General features: G+C 44.4%; 1 protein-coding gene across 2 annotated transcripts in view; it reads left to right on the plus strand.

Annotated features, from left to right (window-relative positions):
- The window catches only part of ccdc87 (coiled-coil domain containing 87), a 147471-nt gene that overhangs the window by 16452 nt on the left and 108730 nt on the right, over positions 1–22289 (plus strand). For both annotated transcript variants that reach the window (XM_086010194.1, XM_086010195.1), the window contains exons 3-7: positions 14770–14918; positions 15716–15966; positions 18910–19144; positions 19245–19338; positions 21962–22056. In XM_086010194.1, the coding sequence (XP_085866320.1) occupies positions 14770–14918; positions 15716–15966; positions 18910–19144; positions 19245–19338; positions 21962–22056 (824 nt within the window). The remainder of the gene's footprint in view (positions 1–14769; positions 14919–15715; positions 15967–18909; positions 19145–19244; positions 19339–21961; positions 22057–22289) is intronic.

Consider the following 22289-nt stretch of genomic DNA (forward strand, 5'->3'; position numbering starts at 1 on the left):
AGGTCGAACTAACCGATGCCAACCCCACCTATGCATACATACGATATCCCGATGGCCGAGAATCTACCGTATCATTACGGGATCTGGCTCCCTGCCCACCAGGACCTAGTGGGACATCGAGTGATGGTATTTTACCAGGAGCCTCTTGGAACCTACCGGGTACCCCTCTCCAGGATCCTGATCTGACACCAACTAGCTTGGTACCGGTAGAACCCCATACTCAAAGTTGCGACCCTCCCAGTACCACGCACCAAAGTACTGATCTGCCACAGACCAGCTCTGCACCTCCCTCTGAACAGAGACAGACCAACTCTGCACCTATTGGGACTCGTACACGAAGCCATGATCTCCCCGACCCTTCACAGGGTAATCCAGGCCACACAGACTCTGACCAATGGCCAACGGCATGTAAGCGGACCAGCGACCTTCTACGACGGGAACCCAAACGGGTGCGACTCTTCCTCGTTCGGCGGCTGCGGAACAAAAGGAAGACCACAGCCTTCTAAACTCGCAGGAGGGAAGAATGTGATAATAATAATAACTTCCGGGAAGTTATGTGCACATCACTTCCTGTGAACTGTGAACTGTGAACTCTGTGCATACATCACTTCCTGTGCATACGTCACTTCCTGTGTTTGGACTAGTATAAATACTGAACTGCTCAGTATGGTAAAAGGGCTTCACCTAGAGGCATGGTGAAGACCGCTCTTGTATATAGTTTAATTATAAGTTGCTTAAAGCTTACTTTAAAGTTCCTTGATGTGTGAGACTCTTTTGTTACATCAATGTGTATCAAATTTTTTTAGCACATCGTCCATTTTTTCCCTGTCCTCCTCTTGATCAAATACAAACGTATTAAATACCTCTATCGCCTGTGGGCCTGCAACCGTAAGCAGCAACGCTATTTTCCTTGCATCTGGCTTCGTACCGAACCCGATGGCAGCAATGTAGAGTTTGAATTTTTGTCATAGATAGGACTAGGAAGCCGGTTCTGTTAAAGGAGTATGAGCAGCTAGGGGTCAAATTAAAAAACAGAACCTCAAGGGTAATAATCTCTGGATTATTACCTGAGCCACGAGTGAATTTGGCTAGGACAAATAAAATAAGAGAGTTAAATGCGTGGCTCAAAGACTGGTGTGGGAGAAATGGGTTTTGCTTCCTGGGACACTGGCACCAGTACTGGGGCAGGAGGGAGCTGTTCCGTTGGGACGGGCTTCACTTGGCCAGTGCTGGGACTAGAGTCCTGGCGGATCATATAACTAGGGCTGTAGAGAGGGCTTTAAACTAACTAGTGGGGGGGAGGTTCCTAGAGAACAAATAATAAAAATGACAACAGAGAAGGTCATAGACTTAGGTAGCTGTGGGGAAATTAAAAACCAGAGCGTGTCAGGAAGGGGCAGAAGGTATAGAGTAAAAGGTAAAGTAATAAAAAGGGCAAAAGCAGGAACTAAGTGTCACAAAACACATCTGAAAGTTCTCTATCTGAATGCACGTAGCATTCGTAACAAAATAGACGAGTTAATGGCACAAATAGCTACATATGGGTATGATCTTGTGGCCATTACAGAAACATGGCTGCAGGGTGACAATGCCTGGGAATTAAACATACCAGGTTATTTAACAATCAGGAAGGACAGGCAGGAAGGAAGGGGAGGTGGGGTGGCTATGTTAATAAAGGAAGGAATCACTGTAATACAGAGAAATGATATTGGGTCAAAAGATCAGGATAATGAAACAGTTTGGGTGGCGATAAGGAATAATAAGGGGAAAAAAACACTAGTGGGCGTAGTCTATAGGCCTCCGAACAGTCGCAACTCGGTTGGACGGAGTATCAATCAGGAAATAGTTGAGGCTTGTAATAAGGGAACATCTATAATTATGGGGGATTTTAACTATCATGTTAATTGGACAAATCAAATTGGGCAGGACTGCCTTGAGGATGAGTTCATTGAGTGTATTAGGGATGGGTTTCTTGAGCAGTATGTAACTGAACCGACCAGGGGGCAAGCAACCTTAGATCTGGTCCTGTGTAACGAGACAGTATTAATTAAAAATGTCCTAGTAAAGGATCCCCTTGGAATGAGTGACCATAACATGGTTGAATTCCATATTCAATTAGAGGGTGAGGAGGTTGTATCTCAAACAAGCGTGCTAAGCTTGAATAAAGGAGACTATGAAGGTATGAGAGCGGAATTGAGTAAAGTGGATTGGGAAAATAGATTAAAGGGTAAGACGATACATGATCAGTGGTGTACATTTAAGGAGTTATTTTACAACTTCCAAAAAAAGTATATTCCACTGAGAAAAAAAGGGTGTAAAAGAAAAGACAGCCATCCATGGCTAAGTAAAGAAATTAAGGATAGTAATCGACTAAAAACAAGGGCATATAAGGTAGCCAAATCTAGTGGGAGGATAGAGGATTGGGAAAACTTTAAAAGACAGCAAAAAATAACAAAAAGATTGATTAAGAAAGGGAAGATAGATTATGAAAGTAAATTAGCAAAAAATATAAAAACAGATAGTAAGAGTTTTTATAGTTATATAAAAAGAAAAAGGGTGGCTAAAGTAAATGTTGGTCCCTTAGAGGGTGAGACCGGGAAATTAATGGTGGGAAATATGGAGATGGCAAAAACACTGAATGAATATTTTGTATCAGTCTTTACAGTAGAGGACACCAAGAATATCCCAACACTGGACAAGCAGGGGGCTATAGGGGGGGAGGAGATAAACACGATCAAAATCACTAAGGAAGTGGTACTCAGTAAAATAATGGGACTCAAGGCGGATAAATCGCCTGGACCTGATGGCTTACATCCTAGGGTCTTGAGGGAAGTGACGGTAGGGATTGTGGATGCATTGGTAATAATCTTCCAAAACTCCCTGGACTCAGCAAAGGTCCCGGCAGACTGGAAAACTGCTAATGTAACACCCTTATTTAAAAAGGGCAGTAGACAGAAGGCTGGAAACTATAGACCGGTTAGCCTAACATCTGTGGTAGGTAAAATTTTGGAGTCCACTATTAAGGAGACAGTAACAGGACATTTGGATAATCATAATTTAATAAGACAAAGTCAGCATGGTTTTATGAAGGGGAAGTCATGTTTGACAAATTTGCTGGAGTTCTTTGAGGAAGTAACATATAGGGTGGATAAAGGTGAACCAGTGGACGTAGTGTATTTAGACTTCGAAAAGGCATTTGACAAGGGGCCACACAAAAGATTATTGCTTAAGATAAAAAATCACAGGATTGGGGGTAATATTCTGGCATGGATAGAGGATTGGCTATCTAACATAAGGCAGAGAGTTGGGATAAATGGTTCATTCTCAGACTGGCAATCAGTAACCAGTGGTGTTCCGCAGGGGTCAGTGCTGGGTCCCCAACTCTTTACAATCTATATTAACGATTTGGAGGAGGGGACCGAGTGTAACATATCAAAGTTTGCAGATGATACTAAGATGGGAGGGAAAGTAGTGAGTGAGGAGGACATAAAAAACCTGCAAGGGGACATAGACAGGCTGAATAAGTGGGCAGAGATTTGGCAGATGGAATACAATACTGGAAAGTGTGAGGTTATGCACTTTGGCAGGAAAAATCGTAGAGCAAGTTATTATCTTAATGGCAAGAAACTGGAAAGTACTGAAGCACAAAGGGATCTGGGGGTCCTGGTGCACGAAACTCAAAAGGTTAGTATGCAGGTGCAGCAAGTGATTAAGAAGGCCAATGGAATGTTGGCTTTCATTGCTAGGGGGATAGAATATAAAAATAGGGAGGTATTGCTTCAGTTGTACAAGGTATTGGTGAGACTGCACCTGGAATACTGCATACAGTTTTGGTGTCCATACTTAAGAAAAGACATACTTGCTCTCGAGTCAGTACAAAGAAGGTTCACTCGGTTAATCCCGGGGATGAAGGGATGGACATATGAGGAGAGGTTGAGTAGATTGGGACTCTACTCATTGGAGTTCAGAAGAATGAGAGGCGATCTTATTGAAACATATAAGATTGTGAAGGGGTTGGATCGGGTGGATGCAGGGAGGATGTTCCAGATGATGGGTGAAACTAGAACTAGGGGGCATAGTCTTAGAATAAGGGGCTGCTCTTTCAAAACTGAGATGAGGAGGAACTACTTCACTCAGAGGGTGGTAGGTCCATGGAATATGCTGCCCCAAAAAGCTGTCGAAACTACATCATTACATAAATTTAAAACAGAAATAGACAGTTTCCTGGAAGAAAAAGGAATTAAGGGTTACGGGGAGCGGGCAGGAATTTGGACATGAGTCTAGGTTCGGATCGGTCATGGCCCTGTGGGTAGCGGAGTGGGCCCAGGGGCCGTGTAGCCTGATCCTGCTCCTATTTTGTGTGTCTAATTCTGTTAGATTCAGGAGATAGTCCTGTCATAGTGGATTGGCGGTTAGGATCAGATCAGCCATGATCTTATTGAATGGCGGAGCAGGCTCGAGGGGCCAATTGGCCTACTCCTGCTCCTATTTCTTATGTTCTTATGTTCTTATGTTTGAAAATCCGCCAATTGCAGTCGACATTCCCCGTGAGTTTCAAACCCTCCGGTGGCTTCAAATTCTCCATGTCGCATTTCACAATATTCAGCAGATTTTACCAATCCTGGTACCATGTTATATGTTCATAAATAAATAGACATTCTTATTATGAACAGCTAGCTTGAGCTAGTCACTTTATTCAGCCATGTGGACTTGTACAGCATCCATCTTGACTACTGCCTTGTGGGTAGCCTAGTGCATCGTGGGTAGCCCACTCGTATATACATACAGCTCCACCTAGTGTACCATTCTAGAATGACATGTTACTGATCGTTACAGGAGGTGCCATCTTTCGAATGAGACTTTAAACCGAGACCCCGTCTGCCCTCTCATGTGGACATCAAAGATCTCACGACACTACAGTTCCCACCACTTAAAACGTCTATGTTTAAAACAAGCAGTTGCTTATATCAGCCAAAAAGCGATAACCATTATCCATTTGCATTAATGTCAATTTCAAAGTTGCCAGTTATAGTGTCTTTGGGCAGAAAGAGCTGCGATTAATCACCAGTTTGTATAATTACATAAAAGTATATAATAACCTGAGAAACCAATCCCAGTATGGCCCCAAAACACAATGGTCCAGAAATTCGGGTCCCAACGTGTGAGTACGCACAGGGTACTCACGCGTGGACCTGATTGAAGTGCCGGTTTCTTGCATTCACTGCGCATGCGCGGGAAACCAGCACTTCCGTTCCTCTGAACGAAGGGGTTCAGAGGTCGAACGCGTGCGCGCGGGAGTCTGCGCGTGCGCTTTTAACTTACATTTTTTTTACAGGTTTTTCCGTGAGGGTAAGACTTTAGATTTTAGAAATGTAAAAACCAGGCGTAAGGCCTGCATTTTAAAAGGTAAGTGGTCAATTAATTAAAATTAAAACATTTTTTCCACAGGTTTATTATTTTTAAATACTTTAAAGCAAGATACCAACGACATAGATAGGACAAGGAAGGAGGTTCTGCTGAGGGAGTTTGAGCAGCTAGGGGCCAAATTAAAAAGCAGAACCACAAGGGTAATAATCTCTGGATTACTACCTGAGCCACGTGCAAATTTGGCTAGGGTAAATAAAATTAGAGAGTTAAATGCGTGGCTCAAAGACTGGTGTGGGAGAAATGGGTTTTGCTTCCTGGGACACTGGCATCAGTACTGGGACAGGAGAGAGCTGTTCCGTTGGGACGGACTTCACTTGGCCAATGCTGGGAATAGAATCCTGGTGAATCGAATAACTAGGGCTGTAGAGAGGGCTTTAAACTAATTAGTGGGGGGGGAGGTTTTAAGAGAGCGAAAAATAAAAATGACAGCGGAGAAGGCAATAGAGCAAGGTAGCAGTGGGGGAATTTAAAACCAGAGCATGTCAGGAAGGGACAGAATGTATAATGATAAAGGTAAAGTAGTAAAAGGGGTAAAAGCAGGAATAAATTGTCAGAAAACATATTTGAAAGTTCTTTATCTGAATGCACGCAGCATTCGTAACAAAATTGACGAGTTGACGGTGCAAATAACTACACATGGGTATGATCTGGTGGCCATTATGGAAACATGGCTGCAAGATAATCATGACTGGGAACTAAACATACAAGGGTATTTGACAATTAGGAAGGACAGACAGGAAGGAAAGGGAGGTGGGGTTGCTATGTTAATCAAGGATGGAATCACTGCAATAGTCAGAAATGATATTGGGTCAAAGGATCAGGATAGTGAAACAGTTTGGGTGGAGATAAGGAATAATAAGGGGAAAAAGTCACTAGTGGGCGTACTCTATAGGCCTCCTAACAGTTGCAACTCTGTTGGTTGGAGTATAAATCAGGAAATAGTTGGGGCTTGTAATAAGGGAACAGCTATAATCATGGGGGATTTTAACTTTCATATTGACTGGATTAATCAAATTGGGCATGGCAGCATTGAGGAAGAGTTCATAGAGTGTATTAGGGACGGGTTCCTTGAGCAGTATGTAACTGAACCAACCAGGGGGCAGGCAATCTTAGATCTGGTCCTGTGTAATGAGACAGGATTAATAAAAAATGTCCTAGTAAAGGATCCCCTTGGAATGAGTGACCATAATATGGTTGAATTCCAAATTCAGTTTGAGGGTGAGAGAGTTGGATCTCAAACCAGCGTACTAAGCTTAAATAAAGGAGACTATGAAGGTATGAGAGTAGAATTGACTAAAGCGGACTGGGAAAACAGATTAAAGTGTAAGACAGTACAAGAGCAGTGGCCTACATTCAAGGAGATATTTCACATCTTTCAAGATAAATATATTCCACTGAGGAAAAAGGGGAGTAAAAGAAAAGACAGCCATCCATGGCTTAGTAAAGTAATAAAGGATAGTATTCGACTGAAAACAAGGGCATATAAATTAGCCAAATCTAGTGGGAGGATAGAAGATTGGGAAGCATTTAAAAGCCAGCAAACAATAACTAAAAGATTAATTAAGAAAGGGAAGATAGATTATGAAAGTAAACTAGCAAAAAATATAAAAACAGATAGCAAGAGTTTCTACAGCTATATAAAAAGAAAAAGGGTGGCTAAAGTGAACGTTGGTCCCTTAGAGGATGGGACCGGGAAACTAGTGATGGGGAACATGGAGATGGCAAAGACACTGAACAAATATTTTGTATCAGTCTTTACAGTAGAGGGCACTAAAAATATCCCAACACTGGACAAACAGGGGGCAATGGCGGGGGAGGAGCTAAACATGATTAAAATCACTAAGGAGATGGTACTCAGTAAAATAATGGGACTTAAGGCGGATAAATCCCCCGGACCTGATGGCCTACATCCTAGGGTCTTGAGAGAAGTGGCGGTAGGGATTGTGGATGCATTGGTGATCATTTTCCAGAACTCCCTGGACTCAGGAAAGGTCCCGGCAGATTGGAAAACTGCTAATATAACACCCTTATTTAAGAAGGGAAGTAGACAAAAAGCTGGAAACTATAGACCAGTTAGCCTAACATCTGTGGTTGGCAAAATGTTGGAGTCCATTATTAAGGAAACAGTAACAGAGCATTTGGATAAACATAATTTAATAGGACAGAGTCAGCATGGTTTTACGAAGGGGAAGTCATGTTTGACAAATTTGCTCGAATTCTTTGAGGATGTAACATATAGGGTGGATAAAGGGGAACCAGTGGATGTAGTGTATTTGGACTTCCAAAAGGCATTTGACAAGGTTCCACACAAAAGATTACTGATCAAGATAAAAAATCACGGGATTGGGGGTAATATAGAAGATAGGAGCAGGAGTAGGCCATTCGGGCCTGCTCCGCCATTCAACGAGATCATGGCTGATCATCCAAACCCTAGCACCCGGTCCCTACACCGACAGCCATCCCACCCAAGCCCTATCCCCATAACCCCACGTATTTAATCCTCCCTAACACTAAGGGTCAATTAAAAATTTTTTTTTTTTTATCATGGCCAATCAACCTAACCCACACATCTTTGGACTGTGGGAGGAAACCGACGCAAACATGGGGAGAATGTGCAAACTCCACACAGACAGTCACCCGAGGCCGGATTTGAACCCGGGTCCCTGGCACTGTGAGGCAACAGTGTTAACCTCTATGCCACCGTGCTGCCATACTGGCATGGGTGGAAGATTGGCTATCTAACAGAAAACAAAGAGTTGGGATAAATGGTTCGTTCTCGGGCTGGCAATCAGTAACTAGTGGTGTTCCGCAGGGGTCAGTGCTGGGACCCCAACTCTTTACAATCTATATTAACGATTTGGAGGAAGGGACCGAGTGCAACATATCCAAGTTTGCCGACGATACAAAGATGGGAGGGAAAGCAATGAGTGAGGAGGACATAAAAAACCTGCAAAAGTACATAGACAGGCTAAGTGAGTGGGCAGAGATTTGGCAGATGCAATATAATGTTGGAAAGTGTGAGGTTATGCACTTTGGCAGAAAAAATCAAACAGCAAGTTATTATCTAAATGGAGAGAAACTGCAAAGTGCTACAGAAAACAAAGGGATCTGGGGGATCTGGTGCATGAAACACAAAAGGTTAGTATGCAGGTGCAGCAGGTGATCAGGAAGGCCAATGGAATCTTGGCTTTTATTGCAAGGGGGATGGAGTATAAAAACAGGGAAGTCTTGCTGCAGTTATACAGGGTATTGGTGAGGCCACACCTGGAATACTGCGTGCAGTTTTGGTTTCCATATTTAAGAAAAGATATACTTGCTCTCGAGGCGGTTCAGAGAAGGTTCACTCGGTTGATTCCAGAGATGAGGGGGTTGACGTATGAGGAAAGGTTGAGTAGGTTGGGACTCTACTCATTGGAGTTCAGAAGAATGAGAGGCGATCTCATCGAAACATATAAGATTGTGAGGGGGCTTGATCGGGTGGATGCGGTGAGGATGTTTCCACTGATGGGTGAGACTAGAACTAGGGGGCATAATCTTAGAATAAGGAGCTGTCTTTCAAAACTGCGATGAGGAGAAACTTCTTCACTCAGAGGGTAGTAAATCTATGGAATTTGCTACCCCAGAGAGCTGTGGAAGCTGCAACATTAAATAAATTTAAAATGGAGATAGACATTTTCCTAGCAGATAAGGGAATTAGGGGTTACGGGGAGAGGGCAGGGAAGTGGACGTGAGTCTAGATTCAGATCAGCCATGATCCTATTGAATGGCGGAGCAGGCCTGAGGGGCCGTATGGCCTACTCCTGCTCCTAGTTCTTATGTTCTTATTTTTACCCCGTTTTTTTATAAAATTATTTTTTTCAAAAATTTAAATTATTGTTTAAAATAGTTATTTAATGTAATTTATAGTTTATTTAAAAAGTGTGATGTTTTAAAAAAAATTATTTGAAGGTTTACTGTTATTTTGGGGCCCGTATATTCATAATTTTAGACAGGTCTTCCTGTCAATCTTATGAATGGGCTTTTCCCTCCTCTGATTGGCTGCCCATGGCTCACGTGATCCCAGGGGACGCGTCGCACTAACTACGCCCCTGGGACATGCAAGCACAGCGCGCCGGGAGTTGGAGCAGGCCCCGGAGCGGAATTCCACGGGAGCCCAGAGCTCAACTGCCGGCGCGCAAGCTAAGTGCAGGTCAGGGGCTTGCACCCGCGGGAAGCCCCCGACCCGAATTTCTGGGCCATTAAAGCCACAAGGCTCTGGTGTCTATTTATTGTAGTAAAACTGTAGCTCAAAGCTGCATTCTAAGACTCAATAATAGATCATCTAGAAACTTATAAAACCTTGTATGTAATTTTCTGAATGGTGTAATAAGTCGGACAGTTGGGCCAGAATTTTCTTTACCTGGGCAGGTCGGGTGCGGGAGTCAGTGAGGCAGGTCGGGTGCGGGAGGTCAGTGAGGCAGGTCGGGTGCGGGAGGTCAGTGAGGCAGGTCGGGTGCGGGAGGTCAGTGAGGCAGGTCGGGCGCGGGAGGTCAGTGAGGCAGGTCGGGCGCGGGAGGTCAGTGAGGCAGGTCGGGTGCGGGAGGTCAGTGAGGCAGGTCGGATGCGGGAGGTCAGTGAGGCAGGTCGGTTGCGGGAGGTCAGTGAGGCAGGTCGGGTGCGGGAGGTCAGTGAGGCAGGTCGGGTGCGGGAGGTCAGTGAGGCAGGTCGGATGCGGGAGGTCAGTGAGGCAGGTCGGTTGCGGGAGGTCAGTGAGGCAGGTCGGGTGCGGGAGGTCAGTGAGGCAGGTCGGGTGCGGGAGGTCAGTGAGGCAGGTCGGGTGCGGGAGTTCAGTGAGGCAGGTCGGGTGCGGGAGTTCAGTGAGGCAGGTCGGGTGCGGGAGGTCAGTGAGGCAGGTCGGGTGCGGGAGGTCAGTGAGGCAGGTCGGGTGCGGGAGGTCAGTGAGGCAGGTCGGGACCCCGTTACTCATTTCGTGTCGCTCCTCAGAATGACTTTCTCTAATGAGGCCTATGAAGGCAGCCATGCGCGATACCCGGCCCTATTACATGGTGCGGGTCTGATGACATCATCGATGACTCATTTCCAGCTGGGATATTTAAAGGAGCCTTGGCCACATTGCATTTGAAGGTTCATCTAGGAGTGTGCAGGCAGTATATTTTACCATTTGGAGTGACTGCTGCCAACGAACTGGAAGCTGCGCAGAAGCATACTGCGCACTCCAGCAACCAGAAGCATAATGTTTCTGCTTTTTAAAAAACGATTATGCTAACGAGCTCGCTCCCTTCCCCGCTTTCCGGCTTTTCCACCAGCTCACTCACTACCCCGCTTTCCAGCATTTTCACCAGCTCGCTCCCTTCCCGACTTCCCGGCTTTTTCACCAGCTTGCTCCCTTCCCGACTTTCTGGCTTTTTCACCAGCTTGCTCCCTTCCCGACTTCCCGGCTTTTTCACCAGCTTGCTCCCTTCCTGGCTTTTTAAACGAACCTGTTCCCGTGACGAACCAGCAACGCGCATGTGCACACTGCTTCCGATTCATTGGCAACAGTCGCGTCCTTTATCCTTTGGGTCTTGCTAAGTCTCGAACACATGGCTGCACAGAGGCAGAGGTCTGTCTTCACTCAACCTTCTCTTTCCCTCCTTGCAGGAAAAGAGAGCCCACAATAAGAGGGAGAGGGAGAGGACCGGAGGTGGCCCTTCATCATTTGCCACCTTAACAGCAGCAGAGGAGGTTGCCTTGGAAGTGTCGCAGAGCAGCTGGAGATACATGACATTTTAAAATCATCTCTTTACTCTCTCACAGGTCCATCAAGAGACCCCCCCACTGTCCAGGAGGAAGAGCAAGACGACTCCTCAGAGAAGCCTTCAGCCTGAGGGGGCAGCATCACCAGACATAAGTGCACCCAGCACCAGTGCAGATACGCGCACCTCGGGGGGCGATCCTGGAGGTGCAGCAAGATTTTGACAGGTTTTGCGACCATGATGTCTGCAAATGTGCAGAGAATGGAGGAGTCCATCTCCAACATGAGCACCACCGTGTTGCAGGCGATGGCGACTGTAGGTTCTTCCATGGAAAGGATGGCCACCTGGATGGAGCAGCTAAAGCGCCACTCACAAGAGCACATGGTCTCTATGGAGAATAGATGGCAGAGGCTCATAGACCTCCTTTCTAGGAGGGATGTCAACGTGAACGTGGGTCCTCATGGCCCCACTGCTGTGGAGCAGGGAAGTGTGGGTGGCCCACGAGAAGGATGATGGTGAGAGGGGACAGGGACATGGAAGTGGGGGCTCCTCTCAAAGCGCTCGCACTTCTCCACCATTGCCCACCCCCCCCCCCCCGAGTCAGAGCTCCAGATGGCTCCCGTGATCACAATGGCTGAGTCTGCCCCTGCACAGTCGCAGGAGGAGCAGACGTTGGTGGAGCAAACACAGGCTCCAAAACCTAGAGGACGTCCGCCAAAAGTGTCTATGCAGTCACAGCAGGGAAGTGAGCAGGCTGCCTCTACCTCTGCTGAAGCTACAGGAGTAGCACCTCGTAGAAGCACACGTAAGAGAAAGATGAAACACAAGTAGTTACACAAGGGTAGCCACTTGGGTGTTTTAATAAATATTTCTGTAAAGTTTCCAATACTGTGATGTCAGGCATAGAACTATTTATTTTCACCACTTTCAATCTACAAATTTGTGTGCAACTTTGGAAGTGGCTTAGTGAGTTGGAGTGAATGGTGAGGCATAACGTTACCTCCAGCAATGGTGGTCAGTGTAAAAGGAATAGCTTGGTCATTGTAGGGATGCTAAAGCATGGTGTTGCTGTGGGGTGGTGTGAACCTGACGTAGTATGTGGCAGTCATATGGGTGTAATGCATAAAGTTAAGTAAATTTGGCCATGATGAGGCCATCTCTGGCCTCCTGGGCAGCAATGTGCTCTGATGCTGGTGGGATCTGGACCGCAGGTTCCTCTTCCTCCTCGTCTTCCAGCTGATGCTCCTCCTCCTCCTCTTCCTCTGAAGAGGCTGTGCACTCAGAGCCTTACTCCTCATGCAGCGCTAAGCCTCGCTGCTTCGCTATGTTGTGCAGGGTGCAGCCTGAGCCTCCTTTGGCACTGCTGCTCAGTCATGTTGAGGAAGCTCAGCCTCTGCCTGTATAACCTGTGTTGGGGGTATTGCCTCCAGCGCAGTGCAGCCCTGCGCTGATGCCCTCTGTTTTGTGCAGCATCAGGGTGGTTGAGAAGGTTGGTGGTGTTGTTGGTGCTGCTGGTGTGCCTGTTGCTGCTAGTGTTGGGGCTCATCGTGATCCATTTCTGAGGACTATGGTGAGACAGTATAAACGGCATCCAATCTGATGTAATAGATGGCAGGTCAAGCAGAGATGACAAGCAATCTGTCAATGGTGTGATAGGTTCTATCAATGAGGTGACAGTGGATGCTGACTTTGCTGGAAACAATTGCAAATTCTAGCAAGCTAAATCTGTGCTGGCAGTGCACTCAGCAACAGCATCTGCCTTAGGAAAGTGATCAGCTGTCAGGTGGGAGTTTTTATTGTACTTTTCATGCTGTGCACTAATGAGGTCAATCAGTGGTCACTCAACTTCCACCTCAGGTTCACAGACCTGGTTCCCGCGCTGCGTGATTCCCGTGGTCATCCAGGGAACTTTGAAAGGCAGGGTTAAAAAGACGCTTAAGGGTCTGACAAGTACCTCATATTGATCTCAATTAGCTCGGCCACCTCTGCCGCTTGGGTTGCTGCTGCGCCGGCAAACACACCCGAGGGAAAGGCGCATGGGGATGACGGTGGGTTCCCGACCCCCTCCAAGGTTTTTAAAATTTCCGTCCCGACCCGCCTTCAATTGTGCCCGCACGGACCCCAGAAAATTCTGGGTCATGTTTTGAACTGGATCAGATCACTGAAAGTGTAATTCTAAAAAAGCCCACTAGAAATGGAAGCTGTTCTGCAGTTGTTTAAAGATGTTTTTAATCAATCCATATCTATATTTTTTTTACTCTTAATTATCTAGGATACTTTTGAGAACATTTCATTAACCAACCAAATATTAGGACCAAAAGTGTTAGTTTTCAGATTACAGTCTTTGTCAACAGGGCCATTGTTAATTTAGCAACTAGAATGTGGGATTATGAAAAATGAAGGTAGCTAGATTATGGTACTTAAACTCCTATTAACAAATTTGTACAGTAAATTCCTACCACTATTGGGGCTCGAGGCCTAATGGTGCTTGACATTGAAATGCAGCAACCATATGGATACTGATAATAGATCGAAATGCTTAGGAAATTGATACCATATTTACTCAAGAACAAAACAAGCTTCACGTAACTACCGAACTGCAATGCAAGTTGTGTAGATGCAAGAAGCAAAGAGGGTAGGGTTGCTAACCCTCCGGGATTGCCCTGGATTTTCCAGGAATTAAAAACTAATCTCCAGGACCCAACTACGAGCAACCCATGAGAAAAATTGTAGGGGACGTTAAAAAATTGTGTTTTGAAAAAAAATGTCTTTGAACACTTTTGTTTACTAGTTATAAAAATATTGGACATGGGAAAAAATGCTGTTTGATTGACAGTCAAGAACCATCCAATCAGGTAATGAAGAGTCTATTCACTTTCCGATTGGCATAGGAAGGCAGTGCACCATGAGGATGGACATGTCGGGCGACCAATGGCAAGAGTATGGGGGCGGGGCATTGGTGGCAGGCGGTCAAGTGATGTAGCCTCCAGGAATATGCCCAACCAGAGTTGGCAACCCTAAAAGAGGTATTTAAATATAACATGAATAAGAATCATAAAAGTTACAGGCCAAGTATCCTGAAGATTTTGCATCAATTTGAAATTAATTTTGCATAAATTGTTTGTTCAAGGCAACTGATTTATCAGAAATGGTGCGAGACCACCACCTGCAAGCAGTGTGAATCAGCTACTCCTTTAAAGTTTTAATGCCAGTAAGGAGAGAAACAGGACATCAAAAATTCCATTTGCATTCTCACATGGTAAGACTCGTCATTACCCGATCGGATGATTCTTGACTGTCTATCAAACAGCATTTCTTCCCATGTCCAATATTTTTATAACTAGTAAACAAAAGTGTTCAAAGACATTTTTTTTTCAAAACACAAGCTGTGCCCAGACCTCCGCTTTGCTTGAGCAGAGAACAGTGCAAACAAGGCAGTGTAAAACATGTTATTGCCTAATACCACTCTCAAAACAGGTACCATTATCAAACTAGTACTTGTAATGCAAATGCAGCATTAGGTATCTTAAAAAATAGTGTCTCTGTAGAATATAGGTAATGTGATTTGGTATATTGATTGTATGCATTTTTGATTGTGTCCTTGAAGTGCTTCGGCTAGAGCGCCCAGTAACTCCTATTGATCGAAGTGTGAAGTTGGCCCCGGCCTCCCTCGCTGATCTCTGTCAATTGATTCAAAGAAGGATTGCTGCAAAATCAGAGGTTACATCTGTGTCTATAGCAACCCAACAGGCACTGGTAGGTAGATCATTTGAAAGAGATACTTTATTTAATATGTGGAGGGAGCAGACAGTCAACACCAGTTGATGTTTTGGGCTGATACCTTTCATCATAACCCTGATAATGGTTGTCAGCCTGAAATGTTTACTGTCTGATCTCCCTACAGGTGCTGATTGATCGGCTGTGTGTTTCCAGCTTTTATGCTTTTGTTTCAGATTGCCAGCATTTGCAGTATTTTGCATTTTATTCATACATTTTTAATGTTTCATATTCTAAATTAGATGTCTTTATCAGCTGATTTTCTTTAACCTCCTTACTTCAGCTCCTTTCCTCCTCTGACCAAAAGTGGTAGCTCAGTTGATGGGCACTGATAGCCCATCAATAGCTACCTAACTGGCATTTGTGAACCGAGATTGAGAGTGCTGGTAGGCTATTGGACTATGAGCCTCATTTTTCATTGTCCAACATTCATTTCTAGTGAGATTGCTGGATAGTGATTAGAAGAGGAAACCCTAGCTGTCCCCTGTGCCAATCTCCCACTGCAGTGACTCTGAAACCAATTGCATAGCCCCCACTATTGTGCATGGCTGAGATTTGCATATACATCACTGACCAAGGATCAAATGTTGGACCTCCTTGGTTTGTCTGTCAGCATCTCACACCAGAAGTTGCATTTATCCGCTAAATCAATATGGTTTGCATTTTAATATAACACAAAAACAAGTACCTCGTTTGAACTGATTATACAATATTATTCTTGGAAAGATACTGTGTTTCTGCATGGACTAATTTTGAGCTGGCATTGTTATTCTTAGGGAGGAATGATTATAGCAGATGTAAAGCTGCTCTGGGACGAATTTGAGCACTGTTCTCAAGACATTACTCTGACAAACATGGAAAACAAAGAGCTCAGCCGACGAATTACTACACATATCATCACAGTGTGTGAACAACTATTCCTTCACTATCTTCATATGGTGGACGTAGTGAGACAGCGCTCTGTATTCACTGATGAGGCTAACCTTAGTAGGCTAAAGGCTCAGCTCGCTCTTGACTGCGCTAGGTTGTAAGTTTTTCAACATAAATAAGAATGGTTTTACTGGTTTAACGTATCTGTGTTTCATTCCCGCTGTTCAATTTTAATACATAGAATCAGTCTATAGAAAATAATTTGAGAACATGTAATGCAGTAAATGTTTGCATAACTAGTTGATTTGTACTAAGTTGCGGAAATTGCAAAACACTTTTTATTATACTACAGTTCAAGTATATGGTTGCCAATAATAGCAGTCAGTTTGTTAGAAATCAAAAACAAATAATTGAACAAATACAATGTTACATACTACAGATGGCTCATCTTAATTCATCCATCCACAAAAACCCTACATTCCCCTCATTGTTGCATCTAATTGTTTCTTAAATGATTCCAGGGTTATTAGCTCGATGACCCTTTCTGAACGTCCATTCCAAATACTGATTATTCATTGTGTGAAGAGCTTCTTTCTGATATCAGTGCTAAATTTACCATTTACTAGTCTTAACCTGTGTCCTCCTCTGCTCCATTCACAATTTTATTTAAATATTATTCCAGATTTACCTTTTATTATCTTACATACTTCTATAAGATCATTCCTCAGATGCTTCCTTTCCAGGAAGAGAAGCCCAAGTTTCTCCAGCCTTTCCTCATAACTCAGTCTGTTGTCACTAGGGATCAGCCTTGTGGCTCTTCTCAACACCTACCTCCAAGCACTTGCATGCCTCCCTTGGTTGTTGGTGACCAGAATGTGTTTAAAGAAATTAATTTAATTCAGAATTTGTTTGCCGATCATGTTGGTTAGCTGCTTACTATTAATATAAAGCATCTTCCCATTTATTCCTTTATCTTTTTGCAAGTAATGGAACCACTTGAAAGGTAAATGTGCACAAGGTTTTTGTGTTATTTCACTGTGATACCAATGAGGAGCTAACTTTCCTGAAGGTGGCCAGCTAAGATAAAAATGTTGCGCATTTCCCTTCCTCATCTCCCCTCCATTTTTTTGTTTCATAATTGTGGCAACTGTCTAGCCTTTGGAACCACCCAATGAAGATACTAGAACTCACAGCTTGAGTTATAACTTTCCATGATGTGTGGTAGCTTAAAATACACTTTTACTATTGACAGATGATAGAGGGAAGGAGCAAACAAATAGGGAAGGATCAAGAAGTGTGGGGGAACAAAGAAACACTGCTGTAATTCACAAAGTGCGCAACTTGCCTTGATGAGCAAGAAGGTTTTTTGTTTCTTTGCTCTTGGGACATGGGTGACCAGATTGCATTTATTGCCAAAATCTAGTTGTTCTCCTTCAAACATGGAAACATAGAAACGTAGAAGATAGGAGCAAGAGTAGGCCATTCAGCCCCTCGAGCCTGCTCCGCCATTCAATGAGATCATGGCTGATCATCCAAATTCAGTACCCTGTCCCTGCTTTCTCCCCATATCCCTTGATCCCTTTAGCCTTAAGAAATATATCTAACTCCTTCTTGAATATATTTAATGAATTGGCCTCTACGGCCTTCTGTGGTAGAGAATTCCACAGGTTCACCACTCTCTGGGTGAAGAAATTCCTCCTCATCTCTGTCCTAAATGGCCTACCCCTTATCCTTAGACTGTGACCCCTGGTTCTGGACTCCCCAACCATTGGGAAGATCCTTCCTGCATCTAGTCTGTCTAGTCCTTTCAGAATTTTATAAGTTTCAATGAGATCCCCTCTCATTCTTCTAAACTCCAGCAAGTATAAGCCCAATCGACCCAATCTCTCCTCATACGTCGTTCCTGCCATCCCAGGTATCAGCCTGATGAATCTTTGCTGCACTCCCTCCATGGCAAGAACATCCTTCCTCAGATAAGGTGACCAAAACTGCACACAATACTCAAGATGTGGTCTCACCAAGGCCCTGTACAACTACAGCAAGACATCCTTGTTCCTGTACTCAAACCCTCTCGCTACGAAGGCCAACAAACCATTTGCCTTCTTAAGCGCCTGCTGCACCTGCATGCTTACTTTCAGCGACTGGTGCACAAGGATACCCAGGTCTCGTTGCACTTCCCCTTCTCCCAATCTATTGCCATTCAAATAATAATCTGCCTTCCTGTTTTTGACACCAAAGTGGATAACCTCACATTTATCCACGTTATATTGGATCTGCCATGCTTCTGCCCAATCACCCAACCTGTCCAAATCATACTAGAGTTTCTCGGCATCCTCTCACAGCACACACGCCCACCCAGCTTTGTGTCATCTGCAAACTTGGAGATATTACATCTAGTTCCCTTGTTCAACCAGTTCTTGTGGTGATGGTGCTTCCCCCGATGGTGTTTATTCTGTACAACTGAGTGGCTTGCAAGGCCACTGCAGAGGCTGTTAAAAGTCAACCCGATAGTGTGGGACTGGAGTCACTTGTAGGTCAGACCGGGTTGGGGTGGCAGTGTCCATTCCCTGAAGGACATTAATGAACCAGTTGGGTTTTTACACCAATCCAGCAACTTTGATCACTTTTCCTGGTGCTAGTTCCATATATTACCATATGTATTGAATTCAGTTTCACAACTTGTTATGGTGGGATTTGAATTTATACCCCTGGATTGCTAGTCCGGTAATGTAACTACTACAATACTATCCCCATTGGTAGAGCTTTTCAGCATTCTGAATACCTTAGATTATTTTTAAATAAACTCAAATTGTTACGCAAAGTAATACTATAGACAGAGTAAATCCCAGGGGTGGAGGAATTCCCTCAGTATTCTCTCAGGAATTACAAGCAAGTTGTTTGTGCCATTTGCCCACAAGTATTAGCTGTTATACCAAGCCATAAGGCCTAGAAATATGGGCACAGAATGCTAGGATCAGAGGAATGAGAAGCAACAATTAACTGGAGAGAAGAATGAGTATATACTATAATAAAAGGAATGAATTAATTATTGGAGTTTAGTTCTGTTTTCAACTGTATTTTTCTGATGATTTTTTAAAAGTTTGAATATACAAGCTATAAAGCGTCGCCTTGCTAAAGAAATCAAGGCTTTACGCAAATCAACAGACGATGTTGATGAAGCTCCTGACATGGAAGATTTAGGTAAATATCAACACATGGTCAAGAAATCAATGTCTCCTGAAGCCCCCTTTACGTTAAAGCACCTCTTCAACCTCAGCAGACCCAAGAAAGTACCAAAACCAAAACCACAATCAATAGAAACAGACCTTCAAGAGGTTAGTCAAATATTAGAATGTGAACTGTAAATTTTTGTTGAAAAAAATGTTGGCTGAATTAACTATTTTCCTCATGCAATTGAGCAATATTCCTTTACAGATCAATGAAAATATGCCGCATCTGGACCTAGAGCAGGTCTATAATGTGTTACCCCATCAATTTGAATCAGCTGGCGATCACAGACAAATGCAGAGTAAGTATTTCATATTATTCTATCTAAACATTTTATAGATGTCATGCTTTAAGCCACATGGTGCTGTAGTATGCTTCTGCTCTAACAGCTGTGCTATGGATTAGTAGCATGGTGACTGTACACACAGTGGGTTCTCAATTTTGAGCATGCTATGAAGGGAAGCTGCCAAGTGGAGAAGGTGTACTTTCATAGAAATTGAAGTCAAGTTTGAAGGTTAGTCACCCTGGGCAGTTTGTGTGTGTTACCTAGTGGCTGTCTCAAGTGTAACACAGGCAGTGTCTTAGAAACAGATGTCATTCCCACAATCTCAGCTGTGGCATGGCAGAAAGCTGGGGGAAATATAGAAGAGGGGAAGCGAGAAATAAATGCATTACAAAAAAAACCTTTAAAATGACATAAACACTGTTTATCAAGCTCATTAGTACAAGGAGAGCAGGTTTCAGGGTGGTGTGGTAGTGGGTGGTGCTAATTCATACATATTATAAAGTGGTCAGAGCTTCGATGCTGGGGATGTTGGCCTGAGCAAGAACACTGACGTTGGTGCGCCTATCCTGCCAATGGATTTGCAGGATCTTGCGGAGGCAGCGTTGATGGTACCTCTCCAGTGCTTTGAGGTGCCTGCTGTACATGGTCCATGTCTCTGAGACAAAGGTCCTCTACCAACCTGCCCCCGCCACACAGTGCCGCCCCCCGATTATCAAAATCCACGACAAGGCCTTGGACAACATGGACCATTTTCCATACCTCGGGAGCCTACTGTCAACAAGGGCAGACGTCGACGACGAAGTCCAACACCGCCTTCAGTGTGCCAGTGCAGCCTTCGGTCGCCTGAGGAAGAGAGTGTTTGAAGACCAGGACCTCAAACCCGGCACTAAGCTCATGGTCTACAGGGCAGCAGTGATACCTGCCCTGCTGTATGCCTCAGAGACATGGACCATGTACAGCAGGCACCTCAAAGCACTGGAGAGGTACCACCAACGCTGCCTCCGCAAGATCCTGCAAATCCATTGGCAGGATAGGCGCACCAACATCAGTGTTCTTGCTCAGGCCAACATCCCCAGCATCGAAGCTCTGACCACGCTCAATCAGCTCCGATGGACGGGTCACATTGTCCGCATGCCCGATACGAGACTCGCAAAACAAGCGCTCTACTCGGAGCTCCGGCACGGCAAGAGAGCCCCAGGTGGGCAGAGGAAACGCTTCAAGGACACCTTCAAAGCCTCCTTGAAAAAGTGTAACATCCCCAGCGACACCTGGGAATCCCTGGCCCAAGACCGCACAAAGTGGAGGAGAAGCATCCGGAAAGGCGCCGAACACCTCGAGTCTCTTCGCTGGGAGCAAGCGGAAGCCAAGCGCAGGCAGCGCAAGGAGCGCACGTCAACCCAAGCACCCCACCCACCCGCCCCTTCAACCATCATCTGCCCCACCTGTGACAGAGACTGTAGGTCCTGCATTGGACTCATCAGTCACCTGAGAACTCATTTTTAATGTGGAAGCAAGTCATCCTCAGTTCCGAGGGACTGCCTAAGAAGAAGATTATAAAGTGGTAAGAATCCAGAGAGAAAAAAGGACATCAGTTCCTAAACATTTAACAGGGGCCTGTGATTGGTATTAAGCAGGAGCTCCTGACACTTGAATTTGAGCTAGAGACTCCCGTTGTAGCAAACAAATTTGAAAGATCCAAGTTATGGAGATCAAATAAAGCCTGCAGAGAATAGGAATAACCTCATCCCTCTGTTCAAGATTTGAAAGTAGAAATAATGGCCCGGATATTCCGATCCCTACGGGTGTGTACGCGCTGTGTACCCACCCGTAGGGACATCGGAAATGCTGGTTTCAGGCATGCACAGCACATGCGCTGAAAACCGGCATTTCTGATCTGTCAAGAATCGTCTTGACAGATCCTCCGGCTGCCCTGGAGAAGGGCCTCTGCGGGTGGATAGTTCCGCTTTTTGGAGACCCTCCGCCCACAGAAAACCCTTACAATTCTTACGCCTGGTAAAAGCAGGAGTAAGGCCTGCTTTTACCAGGATAAGAGTAGAAAAAAGTTTAAAAAAGAAGTTTTTCACTGATTTATCATTTAAAAATACTTTAAAAAAAGGTAAGTTTATTTTTAGCCCCGTAAAAAACTTTAATTATTTTTTTCAAAAAATTAAATTTTTATTTAAAATACTTAAATTCAAGTCATTTTAAAACTGTGATTTTTAAAAAATGTATTTAAAGTTTTACTATGTTTTTTCATTGATCTTCATTCATATATTTGACAGGTCTTCCTGTCAAATGTATGAAGGGAGATTCCCTTCTGTGATTGGCTCCCCATGGCCCACGTGATCCCAGGGACGCTACGAACTACCTGCACCCCTGGGATCCGTGGGCCCTGCGCACTTGCAGTTTGGTGAGGCCCAGGATCGGAAGTGTGTGCGTCCCGGGAGCCCTCAGGTAAGGGCGCAGATTTTTCCAGATCGCAGGCCTCCGCCCGCGGGAGGCCTGCAATCAGAAAATACGGGCCAATGTTACTCAGTGCCTGGTTGATCTAACTTCACAGACCAAATGTTAAATATTTTTCAAGCAAAATCTTTACAAATGTTTAATCAAAGTTTAACATTGACCCCTCTCTTTACAGTTGTTGCTGTACGAACTCCTAATCTTCCAAAACAACAAGATGAAGAACAAATCTTAACCAAATCTCCGCAGCCAGAGCGCCACATATATCTAACGGTAATAGTAATAATAGGAAACTCTTTTTTAAATCATATTCGTAGCCCTTTTTAATTTTGGACTCATGTCCTCTAGAGCCAGTGAAACAATAGAGGGACTTAAAGCTGAAATGCAATTGCCTTGTTTTTCCTTGTTGAGAATTTGGATGAGGCACTTTGAGTGTTATTGCCACTGGGACTTGGAAGTTGTGATCTAGCAGTGTAAATATGTCAAATTAGTGTCTCATAGTGAGA

Source organism: Somniosus microcephalus, chromosome 17 (assembly GCF_052327205.1).
Source record: "Somniosus microcephalus isolate GS21.2 chromosome 17, FLI_Smic_1.0, whole genome shotgun sequence".
Taxonomy (NCBI): domain Eukaryota; kingdom Metazoa; phylum Chordata; class Chondrichthyes; order Squaliformes; family Somniosidae; genus Somniosus; species Somniosus microcephalus.